A 17,492-nucleotide genomic window follows, 5' to 3' on the forward strand; every position below is an offset into this window, starting at 1 on the left:
TTAACTTTTTTATTTGAACATAATTATTGTTGTCATTTTATCTGTTTGACATTGAATCATTCAATTTGGTTTTCTCCTGTTTAAGGCCAAGTTAACCAACAGTAATAATGATCTGTATTTCTTATTATTTTCAGTGCCAGGGTCATAGTCAGGCTGTGCGACTGCCTTAGTCACAGCCCAAACTGAGTGCTATTGACCTTTATTTAACCAGAAAAGTCTCACTGAGATTTAGCATCTCTTTTTCTCTTTTGGTGGTTTAATGTGTAAACCAGCATTAGCCAGTTGTTAGCTACCTGAAACAACGTGCTCACGGCACAGTCTGGAGGGATTTATTTAAGTCCACTGTTCTCTCCTGATTAAGTAATGCATTTCTGTGACAAAATGAGGATGTTATAAAAAAATATATATATATTTTGTTTATGGCAAAACCCACACGGCAGTGGATCCCTGAATAAAAAGGTAAACTAAAACTGACATTAAGAGTTTTTTTCACCCCCCAAAAATGCAGTAATGGTTTTGGTAGTTTTGTAATAAAACTTGGTCTTATAATCATTAGTTACCACATAGCCGATTATCCCTGTGCAAGAGTTCAAACTTTTTATAATTTTTTTAAATTTATTTTTTAACTTACACAGAACCATGTGGTGGGCGGTCACTTTCTTCAAAGTATTATAGTTTTTAGAAACCTAAATGTTAATAATATTAGTTTTCCAGTCCAGACTTTGCAAAAGAAATGCAAATCAGCTGCGTCTTTGGTGCTGTCGTTTCAGACTTTTTTACCCTCCATTTGATCAGGGCGGCCAATATTAAATGGTGGCTTTCCTCAGCACAGAGCATCGATGTAGTTCAGAGAAAGGGGGTCTGGCGTGTTTGGGTTATTCTGCTGGTCTGATTTATTATTCTGGACAGTTTTGTTTTGTGTTTGACGGTGAGGAAATTGAAGCAGGACGATTGTAGACAAAGATGGTGTCTACACAGTTGAGCAAATGTATGATTTCAAAGGATAAAGACCTTCTTGACGGCAGTCCGGAGAAATGTTTAGACAGATTGACTTGTTGGATATATACGTTACTCAAATCCTAAATGATTCACATTTTCAAAAGCTCTTCCCTAATTCATTGAAATACCCTAAAACATGGACTTTTTTTTAGCAATGACAAATGATCATTTTGTTTGTAAAATGGTTCACACTTAGTCTCAGCACGGCTTAAATGTGTGGGAACAACTGTGATGAAGGGTTAGCCAAACAGACAGCTGCTAATGGCTACAGCACATGCACAGGACGGACCTGCCTGTGAAAAGATTACTCAAGATATAATCATAAGTCATTAATATTAGCTCCATTTATGACTGTCTCTTCAGGCTGCTTTTTCAAGACTGCCAGGGCGTGCGCGGATATATTTTTGGGTTTGGGGTATTTTTGGAACGTCGTGTTGTACAAGATTGATATGTGTGACGTTCTGAGGGAAAACAGGATGTTGTTATTTGGAGCGGTGGTTCTCAAACTGCGGCGTTGGGACCCAGAGGTAAGCAGAGGTTTTTGGGGTTGACACCAAAGTTATATAATAGGATGGAAAAGCGTTCCTGCAAACGGGGGAAACTGATTTAGTACCTATGACTAATTTAAAATGAAGTACTTAAGTTGAGGTTCAAGGGAATTTATCATGTATTTAAATATAATATTGAATGATTGAAAGAGTAAGATAGTTTACCAACAATCCCTAACAATTTCGTACAGTAAATATGTTGAAAACAAATAAGAATTCAGAGAAAAAAAACTGTGTCAAAGTCCACAGCAAATATCTTCCTTCCATATTCAGACGGTCGAGCGACAAACACACAACTACGATCAAAGCACCTACTTCAACCAGAGCTGAATTTGCCTTCACGCAACTGCAAATATGAAAGAAACCTTATTAACAGAGCCTGACGACTTATGGATAAAGAGAGCCAACAAGGAAAGAGAAGGATGCAAAGGACAAAGACAAAGTGTACAAACAAAAAAGGCGGTGTAGTTTTGCCTACCAAAGAAAGGGAAGAGTTTGTGAACTTGGTGCTATTTAGGACGGTTATTGCAGTGGGGAAGAATGGCCTGTTGTGACGTTCCTTTGGGCCAGTGGGTTCTGTATCGTCTGCAGCAGTGAAGGAGGGATGCAGAAAACCAGCCTCCTGTAATGAGGGTGGCTTTCCTTAGCACAGAGCACCGATGTAGTTCAGAGAAAGGGGGTCTGGCGTGTTTGGGTTATTCTGCTGGTCTGATTTATTATTCTGGACAGTTTTGTTTCGCGTTTGACGGTGAAGAAATTGAAGCAGGACGATTGTAGACAAGGATGGTGTGTACACAGTTGAGCAAATGTATGATTTCAAAGGATAAAGAAATGTTTAGACAGATTTACTTGTTGGAGACGATTAATCGTGAAATCTTAGCAGAACACAAGGACAGGTAGTCTAAAATAAGTGTTCAAAAGAAAACATTGAATTCTCCTTTTTACGGTAGTTACAAAATGTATCTCGTATCAAAGCAAAAATCAACTCGTCTTGAAATAATATGTTGTGCTAAAAGTACATCATGTATTTTAGCGTGTATGAGGGTGAGTGTGTGGGCGTGTGTTTCTGTGGACGGGATGTTTTGCTGTGTGGGTCAGGCGGTTGTGGGGCGGTTGGGGTGGGCATATGGGACTGTTTTTAATGCACTGTAAAGCACTTTTGCGTCACTTTGATTTGTATGAAAAGTGTTTTATAAATAAAGTTTGATCGATTGAACTAAACGTTACAACTTCATCTAAATCTGGCCCGTAGTATTTGTAATAGAAGGCACTGCACATCACGAGACAGGCCAATATCGATTCCTGTCTTTTTTACACTGCACCTGGCAACATTGAAGCCACATCCTGGGCCCTCGGTGTATCCGTCATCTCCTCACCACCCCCGCTTCACTTTGTCCCGTCTTTGGTAAATAAATGCTGGGAAAATGTCCCTGGAGGGCGTTCTTAACTCTATAGATTATCATTCTTATGTCACAGCCATGGACAATTTACAGGCTCAGCAAAGCACAAAGGCATTGATTGGAGTGCGCAGAAGAGAGCCAGGAAATATAGATTGGTTAAGTCCCAATAGAGTTGCACTGTTAGGCCTATGTGTCCGAGCTGGGATGTGAGGTAATGTGCAGCCCAGGGGGAACTTTCAATACAGACCATGTGGAAGTGATTGGGTAAAACAAGCAGCAACAGCTAAACAACCAGTTCAAATGATACAACAATGTAATGAAGGGTCATTGGAGGTCGCAGTGTTGTTTACCAAGTTAGACGGGTACTAATTCTACCTAAATTCTTGCTCAATTTCTACTACCACAAGTAATAAGGCCAGAGACTCTGGCTGTAATGTTTGAGTGTCTCTGCAGATGTTGCAGTGACTGAGAGGCAGCTGTATCATGCAGCACACTGAGGGTGAAGGAGCTGAACAGCAGCAGGAGCACCTGGTGACAGAGGAAACATATTTTTTGTTTGGTCTTTTACAGATCAATGTGATGTTTCCATGACAATTGTGAGTTGCTCATGACACCCAAATATTCATATGAATCCACCAGTTTTATTTCAACATAAAGCGCATTTTACATTTAGCTTTGCTCCGCTGCCAACAACACGGCAAACCAAAGTAAAGTGACTAGATTAACCAACAGCTCAAATCCCTCGTTCATATCTCCTTTTCCTCGTCGTAGTCTCACGTCAGGCTCCTGCTCAGTGTGTGTGTGCGCGCGCGTGTGTGTGTATGTATGTGCAGGTGCGTGCGTGTGTATGTATGTGCATGTGTGTATGTGCATGTGTGTGTATGTATGTGCACGTGTGTGTGTATATATATGTGTGTGTGTGTGTCTGTGTGTATGTATGTATATGCACATGCGTGTGTGTGTGTGTATGTGTGTGCGTGTATATATGTGCGCGTGTGTGTGTGTGTATGTGCGTGTGTGTGTATGTATGTGTACGTGTACGTGTGTGTGTGTGTATGTGTGTGTTGTGCGTGTGTGTGTCAGATCCTCTGCTCGTCCTCGCTCCAGTGCAGAGGAGAGAGAGCAACACCAGCAACACTTGAAAAAAACACTAACAATCTCAAATAAACTATTATAACATAATAACATAACACGTATTATTAATGATGCCTAATAAGGGCTTTGTAACACTACGTGTCACAAAGCAGGTTTAATGCTACACATAAGGTTATTCTCAGTTTATTGACGTGTCCAACTCCACAGGGGCGGGCTCAGGTCATTTTAAAGGGGGCATTTTAACCCAGCAAATTTCAATTGAACAATCAAATTTCAAAATTGAGATAATTGAGAGATAATCAGATTTGCAGGAAGAGGAAAAACATAGAATAAAATTAGCTTGATAATCACAAGGACAGTGTCAATGGTGAGTATTGGCATTTTCTCCTGTAAGAGCTCAAAACGCATCTAAAATGGGAAAAAGCTATAACAATCTAATAACAAATATAAGTCTGCAACTTTGCTTAATAATGACTGACTGTACTTGAAAAAAGAAAATCAAATAAACAGTAGAAAAACAGATAAACAACAGGAACGCTGCAGCTACGCTCACATTTGGATCACACAGTTGAACCGAAAACATTTCTCCTTAAATAAGATGTTAGCGAGTTTGTTGAGAAAATAATCAGCTTAATTGTTGCGGCGGAGGGAGAAGTGTCCTTTATTTCCCTCTGGCATTAGCAAACGAGCTAACGAATATCTGCACATTCAGAGCAACAATGAAGAAACTATTTTCAGTTTCCAAGCAATAGCTCTGCAGATTAGATGAGGCTAAAAAGGCAAAACAACACATTTTGACAGTTGTGTTGCCCATAATTCTTCCACTCAGAGTGAGGGGCTATTGTTTAATAGTCAGGGGATAATCTCTACAAACTGGACAACCCCAATTCAAAGTCAGTGGATTCTGTATAAACGGACATTTCCCTATGACTCAAGAATGAGACCGAGATTATTTCTATCGATCATGAACTTTAGTGAAAAAACTGTTTTGTGCATAAATAGTACATATACTAGTTACTTTACGGCCTTGTGGTGAAGCCAGATTGATGTTCAAAAGCGTGAACTTTAGTGTTTGGTGCTTTTGTGGACAATATAAAAGCGTTGCCAGCGCTGGAGACAGTCTTCAAGCGCTGCCATTGTTCCGTCCTCCACCATGTGCTGCCTCCTAATACAAAAGCATTTCGGTCGCGTTACATCACTTGTGTGTGGATCGGCCCCATTGTCCAGCCTGCTTGCAGTACTACAGTACTACAGTATATCTATTTACATGCTGCTCTTTGCTATATGTACAATTGTGTCGTGAAAAGGCTATTGAACTTACAGTCAAGGAAACACCACTTCGGAGATAGGCGCTGTGAGGAGACGGTATTGACTTGTTCCTGGAGAAAAAACATACACAGATTAAAGTCACCACATTAGCACCATAAGGCGAGAGCGGCGTACGTATAGGCGGGTACAAAAGAAATCGACACGGTGTTGCACGCATGTACAGGAGAAGATAACTTCAACTGTAGGATTGAAAAATGGTTGAACCATAAAAGACGAGGGAGGTGAGAAGTGTCCTGGAATTGTACCACTCATGATTGACAATTTGTTGAATGTCTCTTCCCATTCTTCACTTGGACCTTCACTCCCTCAAACAAAAAACTACAGGCTAAAATAATCGATCAAATCTGCGGTTCACATGGGATTTGTAAAAGCTGCTTTTACTGTATGTTCCGGACTGTAACTTTTTTCATAGTTATGACCAGGGTGCGACTTATACTCCAGTGACATCATTTTCACACTGGCAACTGCATTTCACGTGTTGATTATTTTCACACTGACAACCGTAAGAAGGCGCTCTAAGCTACGCAGAAGAGTCTGCACTTCCTCTACCTCCGGAGTTTGGGGAGTTGTTTAGAAGTGACACAGAGGAAGACGAATTCAATGGATTTAAACTTTAAAATACTCCTCCTCACCTTCAAAGCTCTTCACCACCTTGCCCCCCCCCCTACCTGTCTGACCTCCTCATCCCCCACCGCCCCTCCCGAGCTCTCCGATCTTCCTCCTCTCTCACCCTGACTGCACCAACATCCCGACTCAAAACTTTTGGCGACAGAGCATTCTCCCGAACAGCACCCCGACTCTGGAACTCCCTCCCCCAACCTGTCTGCCACTCTCCCTCACTCACAACATTCAAATCCCGCCTAAAAACACACCTCTTCACCCAAGCCTATGACCTCCCCTACCCCTAGCCTCCTCTACCCCATTGCCTACTCTTCTACCCCCTGTTACATCCCCATCTTTTTCTCTCTACTTCTTCTGTCTTGTTCATTTTATCTGTATATTAATGTGTATTGTACGTGCTGTCTCCCCCTGTCTGTAAATACCCCCCCCCCCTTTTATATATGTTCAGCATCTTTGGGTCACTGAAAAGCGCTATATAAATAAAAGTTATTATTATTATTATTATTATTATTTAGTGATTTGGGGTAAAACTGATGCTTTGGTAAACTTGTTAGCATGTTCTTTATGCTATAGTTATCTGAATAACTGTTAATATGTTACGTTAACATACCAGACACTTACCACAGTTCTGTCTGTGCATCATGTAGCTGAAGGTGTTAACGTTAGCATACGTACACCTATTCACCATGTTTTCTCATCTTTAATATTTTAAATTGCATTTCAAGATGAAATGTCTGTTCTTGGTCTTGGATTTTATCAAATGAATTTCCCCAAAAATGTGACTAATACTCCAGTGCGACGTATCTGTTTTTTTTTTCTTCTCTATTATGAATTTTTTTTGGCTTATTCTCAAGAGCGACTTATAGTCTGGGAAAATACAGTACATGTTTACTTTTTTACCTTTTGTTAGAATAGAAGAGTAAATAGCTAACAAAGCTGAAGTTAATTCATTTTTCATCATGATTGCAATTACAGCTGGGGAAAAAGGGTTGTCAAAAGTAGAACTCTACAGGGCAAATCTTGAGCTTAACGTGAACTGTTATAAGATCCCATGATAAAGACTTTGGGGGAATGTTACGTGTGACACGCGTGTTCTGAGCGGATTAAGAATGTGTCATGGCTTTGGCTTCTTATAGATGTGACATATGCTCTCTGTTCCCTCCTGGGTCCCCCCGAGCTCGCTTCTGTCCGGGATCCCTTCGTGCTTGTCGCCTCCCTCTCCCTTTCGAGTCTAACTTTTAAACTTGCTCCACTACTAACCGCTCGCTAGGGATATATAAAACATATTTGAAGAATATGCGTTTCCATTCCGCTTTCATTCTTTTATCTCCCGAGTGGGGTAAGCTCTGCCATAAACCATTGCGAGACTCATTTACTGCATGTCTGCCTCAAATCACGTTAATCATGATTGCGGACCTGCATCAGCATGTCGGGGGAGAGCCAGCTTTGTTTATTTCCCCGAACCTAGTCCTTTGTACTGAAATAGAAATGAAAACAGGTGTTTCTCTGAAATGGTTTGACAGCGGGACTGGACCAAGTAAATACTAAAACCTGTAAAATCAGGAACACACTGATAACACACTTTATACAAGGAGAACATTTTAGAAAAATCATCTTGCAGGAAAAAAATTAAAAATTCTTGTATAAAGCTTGAAAACTACTGTATAAAATGACTATAATACTTAATCACTCATCCACAAAACCTAATTAAACTTGCAATTATTTTCCTCCTGCACATTGGATCAGTGGAGTTGCTGCTGTGTTGAAATTTCCTTTGTATCACTTTCATCAGACAAGAAAACAGACGTCACAGAATCCATTCAAATCTGAAAAAACCTGCCTTTTATCCTGCCCGGCTTTGACAAACAATAAGTACTCCCTAATTGGAGGAAACGTTGCGACGCCGGTCCCATCTCCCGGTGCATCTCTTACCTTTGCTCTCTGTTGTCACACCGCTAGTTTGGTCGAGTTCCCCAATGTTTTTCTCTCCCATTAGACATTTTGGCGCTGCAGCCTTTTTTATTTTTTTATTCCAACGTCTAATTATGTCAGGCCGCTGCAGCGAGGGAGGAGATCAGAGCGCGCCGGGGCCCCCTGTGTGCGGCGCGTTAACTGCCCGGGCCCCTAGCGCGCTGTCAGGGACCTCAGATCCAGCATCAATAGAAAGCGTAGAGAAGTCTGAGCCAATTGACCGTGGCCTGTGTTCTGACTTTCACTTCTGATTTGAACTAGCCACAGCTTTCGACAGCAATAAATAAATGGTGTAGTTTTGGAACGAGTTGAAACTTTGGAAAGTGTAGCAAAGGGAAAATGGGCATACAAGTCTGGTAGAGTTTTGTAAACAGGAAATGAAAATGTCCCCGTCAGGAAATTTAACACTTTCATGCTTTAAAATGTTTTTTTGTGAAGTTAAACTGTGCACTGGGGCAGCAGAAGAGTAATTCATTATTAAGAGTAATTATTACATTTTTTATAAAGATACGAAACGTTTTGACTCTCATCCAAGAGTCATTCTCAATCTGCGAATCCAGACCGGGAACTCGGATATTTATCCTATTCTGGGCGAGACCCAGAGGGCCTGATGATGGTTTCAACAGAAACTTGACCTCTTTGTTTTCTATCAAACTAGCCTCTTTGTTTCCCATCAGTCCTGTAATGGGCTATCAGCCTCCTATTGCCCCCGGCTCACTCTCTCTCCTCCCTGAGGACCTGATTGGCATCCGAATGCCCTGGGGCCCGACCTCTCCAGTGGTTCAAATTTCCATCATAAAAAACCGGACGGTTGAATCTTAAACCACCCGTTCCTATTTAATGGTCTTTCTTTTTTTAAAACCTTCTTTTCTCCTGCTTCACCTCACTGTCCTTGATAGAGTGGTTTGTGGCTTTAAGATGAAGATGCACGGCGCTCTGTGGTTCTGAATTTGCATGTCTTCTGTGCTGATAAGTAATTATCTTAAATTAATTTGACTGTTAGAATGGTATGTGAATGATCCAAACCAATGTTTGGAACCTTTTTGGATTCACGGCACACTTTTGGATTAAAATTGCTAAAATAAAAAAATCCACAGTCCACCACATATGACCAACTACAGCATTTTCAAAAAATGCAGAAAATACTGACTTTGCGCCCTGCGGTTCCATTTGGCCATGATTGTTTTGCTTTCTCGCTCTTTTTTTGGTCGGAGGGATTTATTAGACCGGACAGCGAGAAATGGGGATGAGACTGGGGAAGGACACTGCAAACCGCCGAGAGCTGGATTTGAACGCACGATGCAGCGAGTTACTCACATGTGCTATCCACTCAACCACCGGGTGGCGCCGTTTTGCTTTCTCTGGTACAAGTTGAAAATGGTTAAAACCATGTGAATGATTTTTTTTCTAAAAAGGCAGAGCTGGCAATACTTCAGGGCACAATAGTGGTCCTCAAGGTTGAAAATCTCTTATCTAAACTATTCTGGTGAAGTTTAATCACAATCATATAATAATAATAATAATAATAATACCTAACTCCTTCTGCCCCAGGCACATCAGTTTCTAGTTTAAGAGCTGAAAGATTCCCACAATTCAAAGTGAAGCTGCTTCTGAACCCTTTGAACAAACAGTCGTCTGGCTCTGTGTGATGCTGAGACTCTGTAGTTTTGGCTTCTGAAGGAGTAAAGCTGCTTTTGGGAGGGAGGTATGTATGTACGGACTGACAGCAGAGTGTTGGGTTTGACAGTTCCTTTTACAAATCTGAAGCAAATTTAAGAAAAAAAAATATTTAGGGACATGTAATAAATGTAAACATGTATTTATTTATGGTTTATTGAGCTCCTGTCAGTCGTCATCACGCTATACCAGATTTGATTTGGCTTTATAACAGTTCAAAATCTTTATTAAGGTTCTGTATTGACAATTCTTTTAATTATCAATCTATTCATTAAGCAAGAGAGTAGTTTGAAGAAAAACGATTGCAAAGGCTTTTCAGAAACAGTGTTTGCACAATTTGAAATACAAATTAAAGTAACACCAATGTTTTTCAGGTGTTTATCACATTGGAGTGAATTGGCCTGTCCTTTACAACAGCTTAACATTAGTTAGAGCACAACATGTTCTCACTATTTTATAAAGAGTAAACGTTAGGTGTTCAGGGTTTTATAATAAAGTGTATTTCTCCAGGGACACTTTTTGATGATATTGGGACGGTGGGAAGAGAATCAGATGTCCAGAAAAGGCAGATGTAGGGTGCAATCACAAAGCACACTTGTGACAGGCAAGAGTAAGTAATTTACAACTTCATTTAATGACAAATTCTAAAAGCTAAATTTCCATTCATTACAGCACTTTCTTCCCTGCTATAAAGCCAGTGTTGTAGTGTACGTGATATGCAGGTATATACCATATCCCAGTGCGGCTGATTTCTCTTTATATTCGTATTCCAACAAGACAACAACCTTAAAGACACAGCCAGGATAACGACAGAGTAGCTACAGGAAAACTCTGAACGTCCTGAAGAGGCACAGCCAGAGCCCAGACTTGAACCCAATTAAACATCTCTGGAGAGATCTGAAAATGGCTGTGACCAGACGCTCAACCATCCAACCTGATGGTGACGCCGAGCTTGTGGCATTATATTCAAAAAGACTTGAGGCTGTGATTAGAGCCAAGGGAGCTTCAACAAAGTATTGAGCTGTGAATACGTATGTACAAGTGCTTTTTAAAAAAATATGTACACAATTGTAAATAATTCATGTGGAAAAAGTGAATACTTCCCTTTGAAAACCACTAGAAAAATGTAGACTACACACTGGTCACGTGGTGCAGGAGCTCAGGGATTTTTGGAGAATTTCCTTTTTTTTTTTAAATTTGGGCTTGGAGTACAAACCGATTCGTCCCAGAATTGTTGATTTGACTGAAAATAAGTGGGTAAAGGCATTTTTAAAAATATGTATTAATGCCTTCCCTGGAGCTTAATAGTTAATTTTGTATCTGATGTTGGACAAAATGGAACAAACACAGAAAATGTCAACCAAGTCTGTTCAGACCCGCTGGAATTATAACGGGTCAAAGAACATTACAAAGCTCTTTTCACTATTCCTCGACAGAGTAATTACTGACTCGTATGCCCTTTCATGTGATCATCTTTAACGGGGTAGTCTACTGCGGAAATGAGTTTGACACCACTGACATGTAATATGAGTCCACCTCATGACGCTTTCACTGACCTATTCACCAGATGTGCAGGTGATGTGGACAGTGAAGTGGTCCTTAAAGCAGCTCCAAAAGCACAGGGCAAAGGGCTATGGCTGAGTGGACATGAGAAGGTCCCAGTGGGCGTCAACACATCAGACGACGCTATTTCTCTATTTTACAGCTGTTGTTGACATAGAAGATGTTATTTTTTGTATTTATTTTTTTAATAAAAGGTTGATGCATTTCTACACAAACATTATATTCTTTCACATAGACAGTTAATCACAATCTTAATACAGTGTCACATGTCCACCATTACACAGGTTTGACACACACAACCACAGCTCATGCATCATGCGACGAGAAGCAGCAGAGTGGGAAACCAGAAGAACACGGTAAGAGCCTAGTAATACTCAAACTGATTTAAAGTGCAGATGAAGTAAATGTTCTTAGGATTTATTTACAGTCAAAAGCAACAGTCAGTTAAAATATAGATGGATTCATCAGCGCTTTCACATTAAGCTCTTTTTCAACAAGAATATAATGTTAATATTATTTTTCAAGTGGTAGTTTTAGCACATTCTTCCTACACCTATGCAAGTATAGATGTAGAATTATGGCAATATTTACAGACAAATCTACCCCATCTTAAAATGACTTGAATTCAGAATATGAATGTGAGTTTGAATAGTTCTTACCAAGTTAGTAGGTTGAAATGGTCGACAAAACACATTTCACTAGTTTCAAAACATAGTAGTGTAATGAAAATGTACTTATTCCCAAATATTTGAAACAACAGTACAACAAGTAAATAAATCGTAAAAACTAGTAAATAAGTCGTAAAAACTACTAAAATCAACTATAATATTCAGAATTTAAGTCATTTTAAGCTTGGGTGGATATTCCAACGTTAGCAGTGTGGTCATAGTGTATAGAATAAAATAAACTATTTTATTTCCATTTCACGTAGTTAATACTAATGGTACACATATACTTGAACATATCCCTGATCACTTTTCTGGATCTACTGCTAAACCCATTTATCCATGTGAGACAGCCGTGTTACCACAATAATCAGATTTTTACATTTAACCTGTGCTATTAATACTCTGCTGTCTTTGTCTTACAGTAGAGATATTTTATTCCGAGGTGCTGTGTTGTGTAAGGTTAGGTGCTCACAGTTTGTACCAGCGAGCGTCCACTGTGTCGGCGAGTGGGCGAGCGCGAGTGCTCCGAGCGCGCCTTTACGTAACCCGTTTGCATATGTTAGCAACGTTAGCCAGAAAGTCACACACATGGATCTAATGCCTCATTATAGCTACTAATACGTATATGTGGTATACATTTTACAATCGTTTGAATATCCATGTCATTTTACCATTATAGTTTGAATTTCCATCAATGCTAGCTGATAGCATCCTATTGCTAATAGCGCCGCTGCCAATTCATTGTTACTGCGAAATGCTTTACTTCCAAATTGTCCGCAGGGAAATCACAATCTTTGTGAATCATAGGTGGTTTGAATCCCACAATTCATAAATGTGTCCTTGGGCATGACACTTCACCAACCTTCCCTCATACTGTCGAAGTATTGTTGGGTAAAAGGAACTAATTTACAACACTAACAATAAATACTACCTAAAAAAACCCTGATTACAACTATTTTATTCTACATTTCTTCCCTCTACTTTTATTATTATTGCTACTACTATAAATAACTTTTACTTAACTTGAAAGGTACTTGAGCAAATGTACTTGGCCTCGTTCAAAGTCACCTTCCTCTCCATTCAGCTGTTCAGTTTGAACTTCAGATTGGTGTATGTCTTGTTGGGATGAGGAATTCCCACAGTCATTTTAGAGGAAGGAAATTGGGCTGCATGGAACCCTGCAGGTGTTCAGATCGGCGACCTCAGAATGGTTGTCTCTCAAATGGTTTAAGTGTGTCAGAACAGGCTGAAGGCGACTCAGATACTGACCACGAATGGCTCAATAACGCTGCGAATGGGCGCCACCTTTGAGTTGAGCTTTTAAAAGGGAAAACAATGCAACCTCTGAGCCAGTCTGTTATTATTACAGTGTATTTGTATAGTGCTTTTCAACCTTCAAGGCACTCAAAGCACTTTAATCGGCAGCGTGGGTGGAATGTCAGGCCTACGAACACTACGACATTTCCTCTAGGGACTCCCTGTTATGACAAACCAGCAATAATTGTGGATTTTTCACTTTAAATGACCAGAAACAGGTCTAGTATTTTGAGGATTATAAAGATCCATATAAAGCATAATAGCAAGGGGAATTACGTGTTAACTGTAGTTTTAGGAGTGACCGTACAGTTGAATCGGCTTGGTATAGACTGAAATTCAAATGAACAGTATGCCTTTTATTGATTTGTGACATAATGGACAGAACGTGGAAGTGAATCTGAATCCGGAATATACATGAGGAGAGGATACCTCCCCGACAACAGCAGGCACATCCTTAAACCTCATGGCACGTTATGTCCCCATTTATTTAAGACTTGTTGAGATGATGGAGAGGATGAGGGAGCCATGCATGACGAGACCCAGATACAGGGTCCGCAGAGACCGCCGACACCTGTCTCCGGCTCGTGGATTTGAAAAGAGCAACAATCTGGATGTGTTCTTTATATGGAAATGACTATGATTAAACTCCAGTATGCAAAAAGAAAGTATAAAATGTGTAATAATACGTTGAGTTCATGTGACAACTAAATTCAAATGTGTATCAACCCGTAACAAAAATGAAAAGTCCAACATATGTGGATTTTCAGAAAATCGTGGAGTTAAAAAGATCTGAAATGGTGACGTCAAATTCTACAGTGAGGTTCGTTTGGAATGAAATGTTAATGGGTGGGTTTTTAATTAGAACGATCTTGTGGAGCCTTCAAGTGCAGTTTTTCCTTTTCTTTATCTTGTTGACTTGTTTGGACGGCTTGTCACGGAGTTTTAGTGCTAAGGTCAAGACCTACATATAATTATACAAGGAGAGGCCGGGAACACAGCTAGGAATATAGGAATGAAGCCTCTGAACACCGAGCAATATAAAATGTGTTTGTTTGTTTGTTGCTTTACTTAATTATATCACGTCAAAACAAGAACGGAATGTGTGATCATAACATCTAAGGAATTAATTAATTATTTGTTGTTCTGTACTATTTTATGTATTTGATTGAAAAACAAACAAGACAGGACCAGAGAAAAAAAAGAGTAGAATTGAAAGTAAGATTTTTTTTTTTAAAATAAGGCTAATTTGAGTCAAGTTGAGTCCATATGTGATTCTTTCAGTTATGATGTCAGTCCAGTCCTTAATCGTCTGGGCAGTTTGTGTCATCCATTTTTTTGTGATGCAATTTTTCCAGCTGCCAGAAGCATGTCCCAAAGGTACCGTATGCATTTTTGTTATCTCTAATGTTTTAATGGAATCCAAGCCAATCGAAAAATGTGAAAATCCTATCCTGAAGTATATGGAGTTTCTAGTTTCCCACGTGCCTTTGAGCCAGGCCAGACCTTTTGCCAGCATTGACCCACCTGTGGAGCCAGAGCCGAGCTGCAGACGTCCTGAAGGAGGGAGTGCACCAGCGTTACATAGATCTAAAGTGGTCCTATATTAAGCTAAACCAAGTTTCAAAATGCCCTATCCCACAGCGTGATGTCATCAGGTTATAACCTTTCCAGTTGAGTGGCAGAGTGGCTAGCACTCTCTCACAGCAAGAAAGTTGCAGGTTTCACCCCCGGACTGACCTCTCCGTGTCCGTTTTAAGTCTACATATTTGCCTTCACTAAAGTCATAAAGCCTTCACTGAAGTTTTAACCCCGACTTCATCTAGGTAGCAGCTAGTTCTTTAGCCCGATTTAACCTACAACAGAGCTCAATGTGCAAGCGGGTGGAGTCATTGAGCCCTCTGCTGGCATTTTTACCTGGCGTCGCATTTAGCTTCATTCACGTTCGTTTGATGAACCCTGTTTAGTAAGTCCTCTCCCTCCTGAGCCTCGGGTCCTAAATGTGTGACCTCAGATAGTTCTTTTGTGCTGTTGTTAAGGCCGTCACCAGACGCTCTGAGCACTTCTGCCTTTCATTACAACTGCGTGCTACATTAGCATGTCGGAGGAGAGCTAGCTTTAGTGTCTTTCCCTATGGTAATTCCCTCTACTGCCAGAACATGGAGTTCTAACACAATTTCTGATGAGAACGATATAAAGTAATGAGTTCTTTCAGAAGATACGTTATCTTAAGTTCTAAAACACGAGATGGCAATGTAAATGTACTGCATAATACTGTATGTCTTTTAAGTTGTTTGCGGGTGCATTAACACACGTCAAGGTTTGGACCGGGTTTGAGCCCAGTTTAGTTCTGATGTAGTCTTGGTTTAGACCTCTTTAGCCCAAGTTTAGCTCTCGGTTCAGTCTCAGTTCCGTGTGTATAAAAATGTTAACACGCCTTACAAGTAGTACTGGAGTTGAATGATATTTGGACTTTAGGCACTCTCGTCAACTGGCACGGCCTAATCTTGTCACCCCCGATGCCCTCGTCATGTCGAGTCCGCACCCGCCTTACCTCTTGCAGGCGCTGGATGTGTTCTCGGCACGTCTCCAAGTCGCTGTCACCGGGCACCACGATCAGTCCCAGGGGTATGGCTGCGGGAGAGAACACAGGAGCGGGGCAATTATCGGCCTGGCTTTTGATATGCGGTAATGGAGGGAGAGTGGGAAAAGCGGAACGCCATTAGAGAGGAGCGGAGAGGAGAAGAGCGGGGAGGTGTTGGGTGGACGGCTATATGCGGCCATTAAGGGGCTTCACAGGCCAATGAAATGTCGGGGAAATGACAACATTATAAGAGTAGGAATGTAATTGTCAAAAGTTGAGATAGTGGTTGAAGAATGTTGGGGAATATAAATATAATGAGGTTAGAATTGCAAGGTTCAGTTCACAAAACGCATTGTATAAACAAGAGTAAGAGACTGAAATATGAACAGCAAAACTGATGTAAGATTCATTAGCATTTTAGAAAGTGTTTGTTTGCGCGTCTAAACATCAGGGTTAGAAGATTTATACAGAACAAATCTCCATGGAGACGGTATGCAGAAGAAATGCTACAATCAGTTGAAACATTTCACATTCTGTCAGTGTGACCATTAGAATTTTTTATCGATCAGCTCTATTTTATGCCCTTGGAATATAAAAGGAACAGCTCTTAAAACATTAAAATATGTACTTTTTGACTTCCAGTTAATATTCAAATTGTCAAAAATGCTAAAAACGTCAACCAAATTACACTTTGGGAGTATGTATTATTCATGTACAAAAATGTGTGCTGCAAATCTGTATTTTTATCTTCTATACTTTTATTTAGAAGTATAAGCCAAGCATTTTCTTCTAACAAATGTTGTAAGCGCAAACATTAGCCAGCCTCAAAGTGGACACAATACCGTACATGTTTCCAGAAAATATTTAATACCATCTTTCAACCTTGTAGCTGTGCTGGGGTTTGATCAGTCAAAGCAAAGATATTTTACAGTCATCTACAAACTTAACATTTGGGTTGGGTCAATTTTGTCATCACAATCTCTAGTAGCTCTATAATTCTAGAATACAACAACAGCAGCTCTTAAAAAATGCTGCTGGCATATAATAAATTAACATTATTCCTGACTTAAATTTAATATTTGAATTTCTGAAATGCTATAGGAAAAAAAACGTTAAGAGTTTGAATTATTTATGCAAAAAAAAGTGTTCAAAATCCAAATAAATACATTTTTGAGATCACACTTTGATATTACTGATAGATTATTGATAGAAACATGATTCAATTTGAACTCAAACCAAATCAAAAGTAAAATAGTTCACATCTGTATGCACACAGTAACTTGACAGTTGCAGAGGCCAGTGCCCCGCAAGCGCCCTCACGGTGACCACAGCCTCAGCACTTTTGAGTTTGAATGTTACAGTTTCTGCTGTCAACAGAGCCAATGACGCAACAGCGGCCAATATGGCACAGATACACGTCCACAAACGCAGTTCTCTAAGTGACATCATTATTCCATTCCGTAAGGGTACTATTATTAAATTGTACAATATATTTTTTTCTTGTAAATGCTTTACTGGTGTAAACGGATGCGTGTAAAATGTCCAATGTTCATGTGACCAACAAGTCAACAATGCACCAACTCCCTGGGCCTGAAAACTGCTCTTTAGTTTGTGTAGATTACGTTGAATGGTGGCGCTGAGACGGGCCTCTGGAGTAAGGTGAATAAGATCATATGTTTGTGTTTACTGTGGGTCACATGTTTGTGTTTACGGTGGGTCACAT

General features: G+C 40.1%; 1 protein-coding gene across 2 annotated transcripts in view; it reads right to left on the minus strand.

Annotated features, from left to right (window-relative positions):
- Positions 1-17,492, minus strand: part of LOC140361881 (diacylglycerol kinase zeta-like) — a 128,212-nt gene that overhangs the window by 57,997 nt on the left and 52,723 nt on the right. The window contains exons 24-26 of one of the 2 annotated variants that reach the window (XM_072447788.1): positions 15,740-15,819; positions 14,713-14,742; positions 5,364-5,421 (exon numbers count right to left, since the gene is read on the minus strand). In XM_072447788.1, coding sequence (XP_072303889.1) covers positions 5,364-5,421; positions 14,713-14,742; positions 15,740-15,819 — 168 coding nt within the window. The remainder of the gene's footprint in view (positions 1-5,363; positions 5,422-14,712; positions 14,743-15,739; positions 15,820-17,492) is intronic. The other variant, XM_072447779.1, reaches the window with a different exon arrangement.

The sequence above is a fragment of the Eucyclogobius newberryi genome, unplaced genomic scaffold (genome assembly GCF_026437365.1).
Source record: "Eucyclogobius newberryi isolate DKJ021-1_F unplaced genomic scaffold, fEucNew1.0.hap1 SCAF_1, whole genome shotgun sequence".
NCBI classification, from domain to species: domain Eukaryota; kingdom Metazoa; phylum Chordata; class Actinopteri; order Gobiiformes; family Gobiidae; genus Eucyclogobius; species Eucyclogobius newberryi.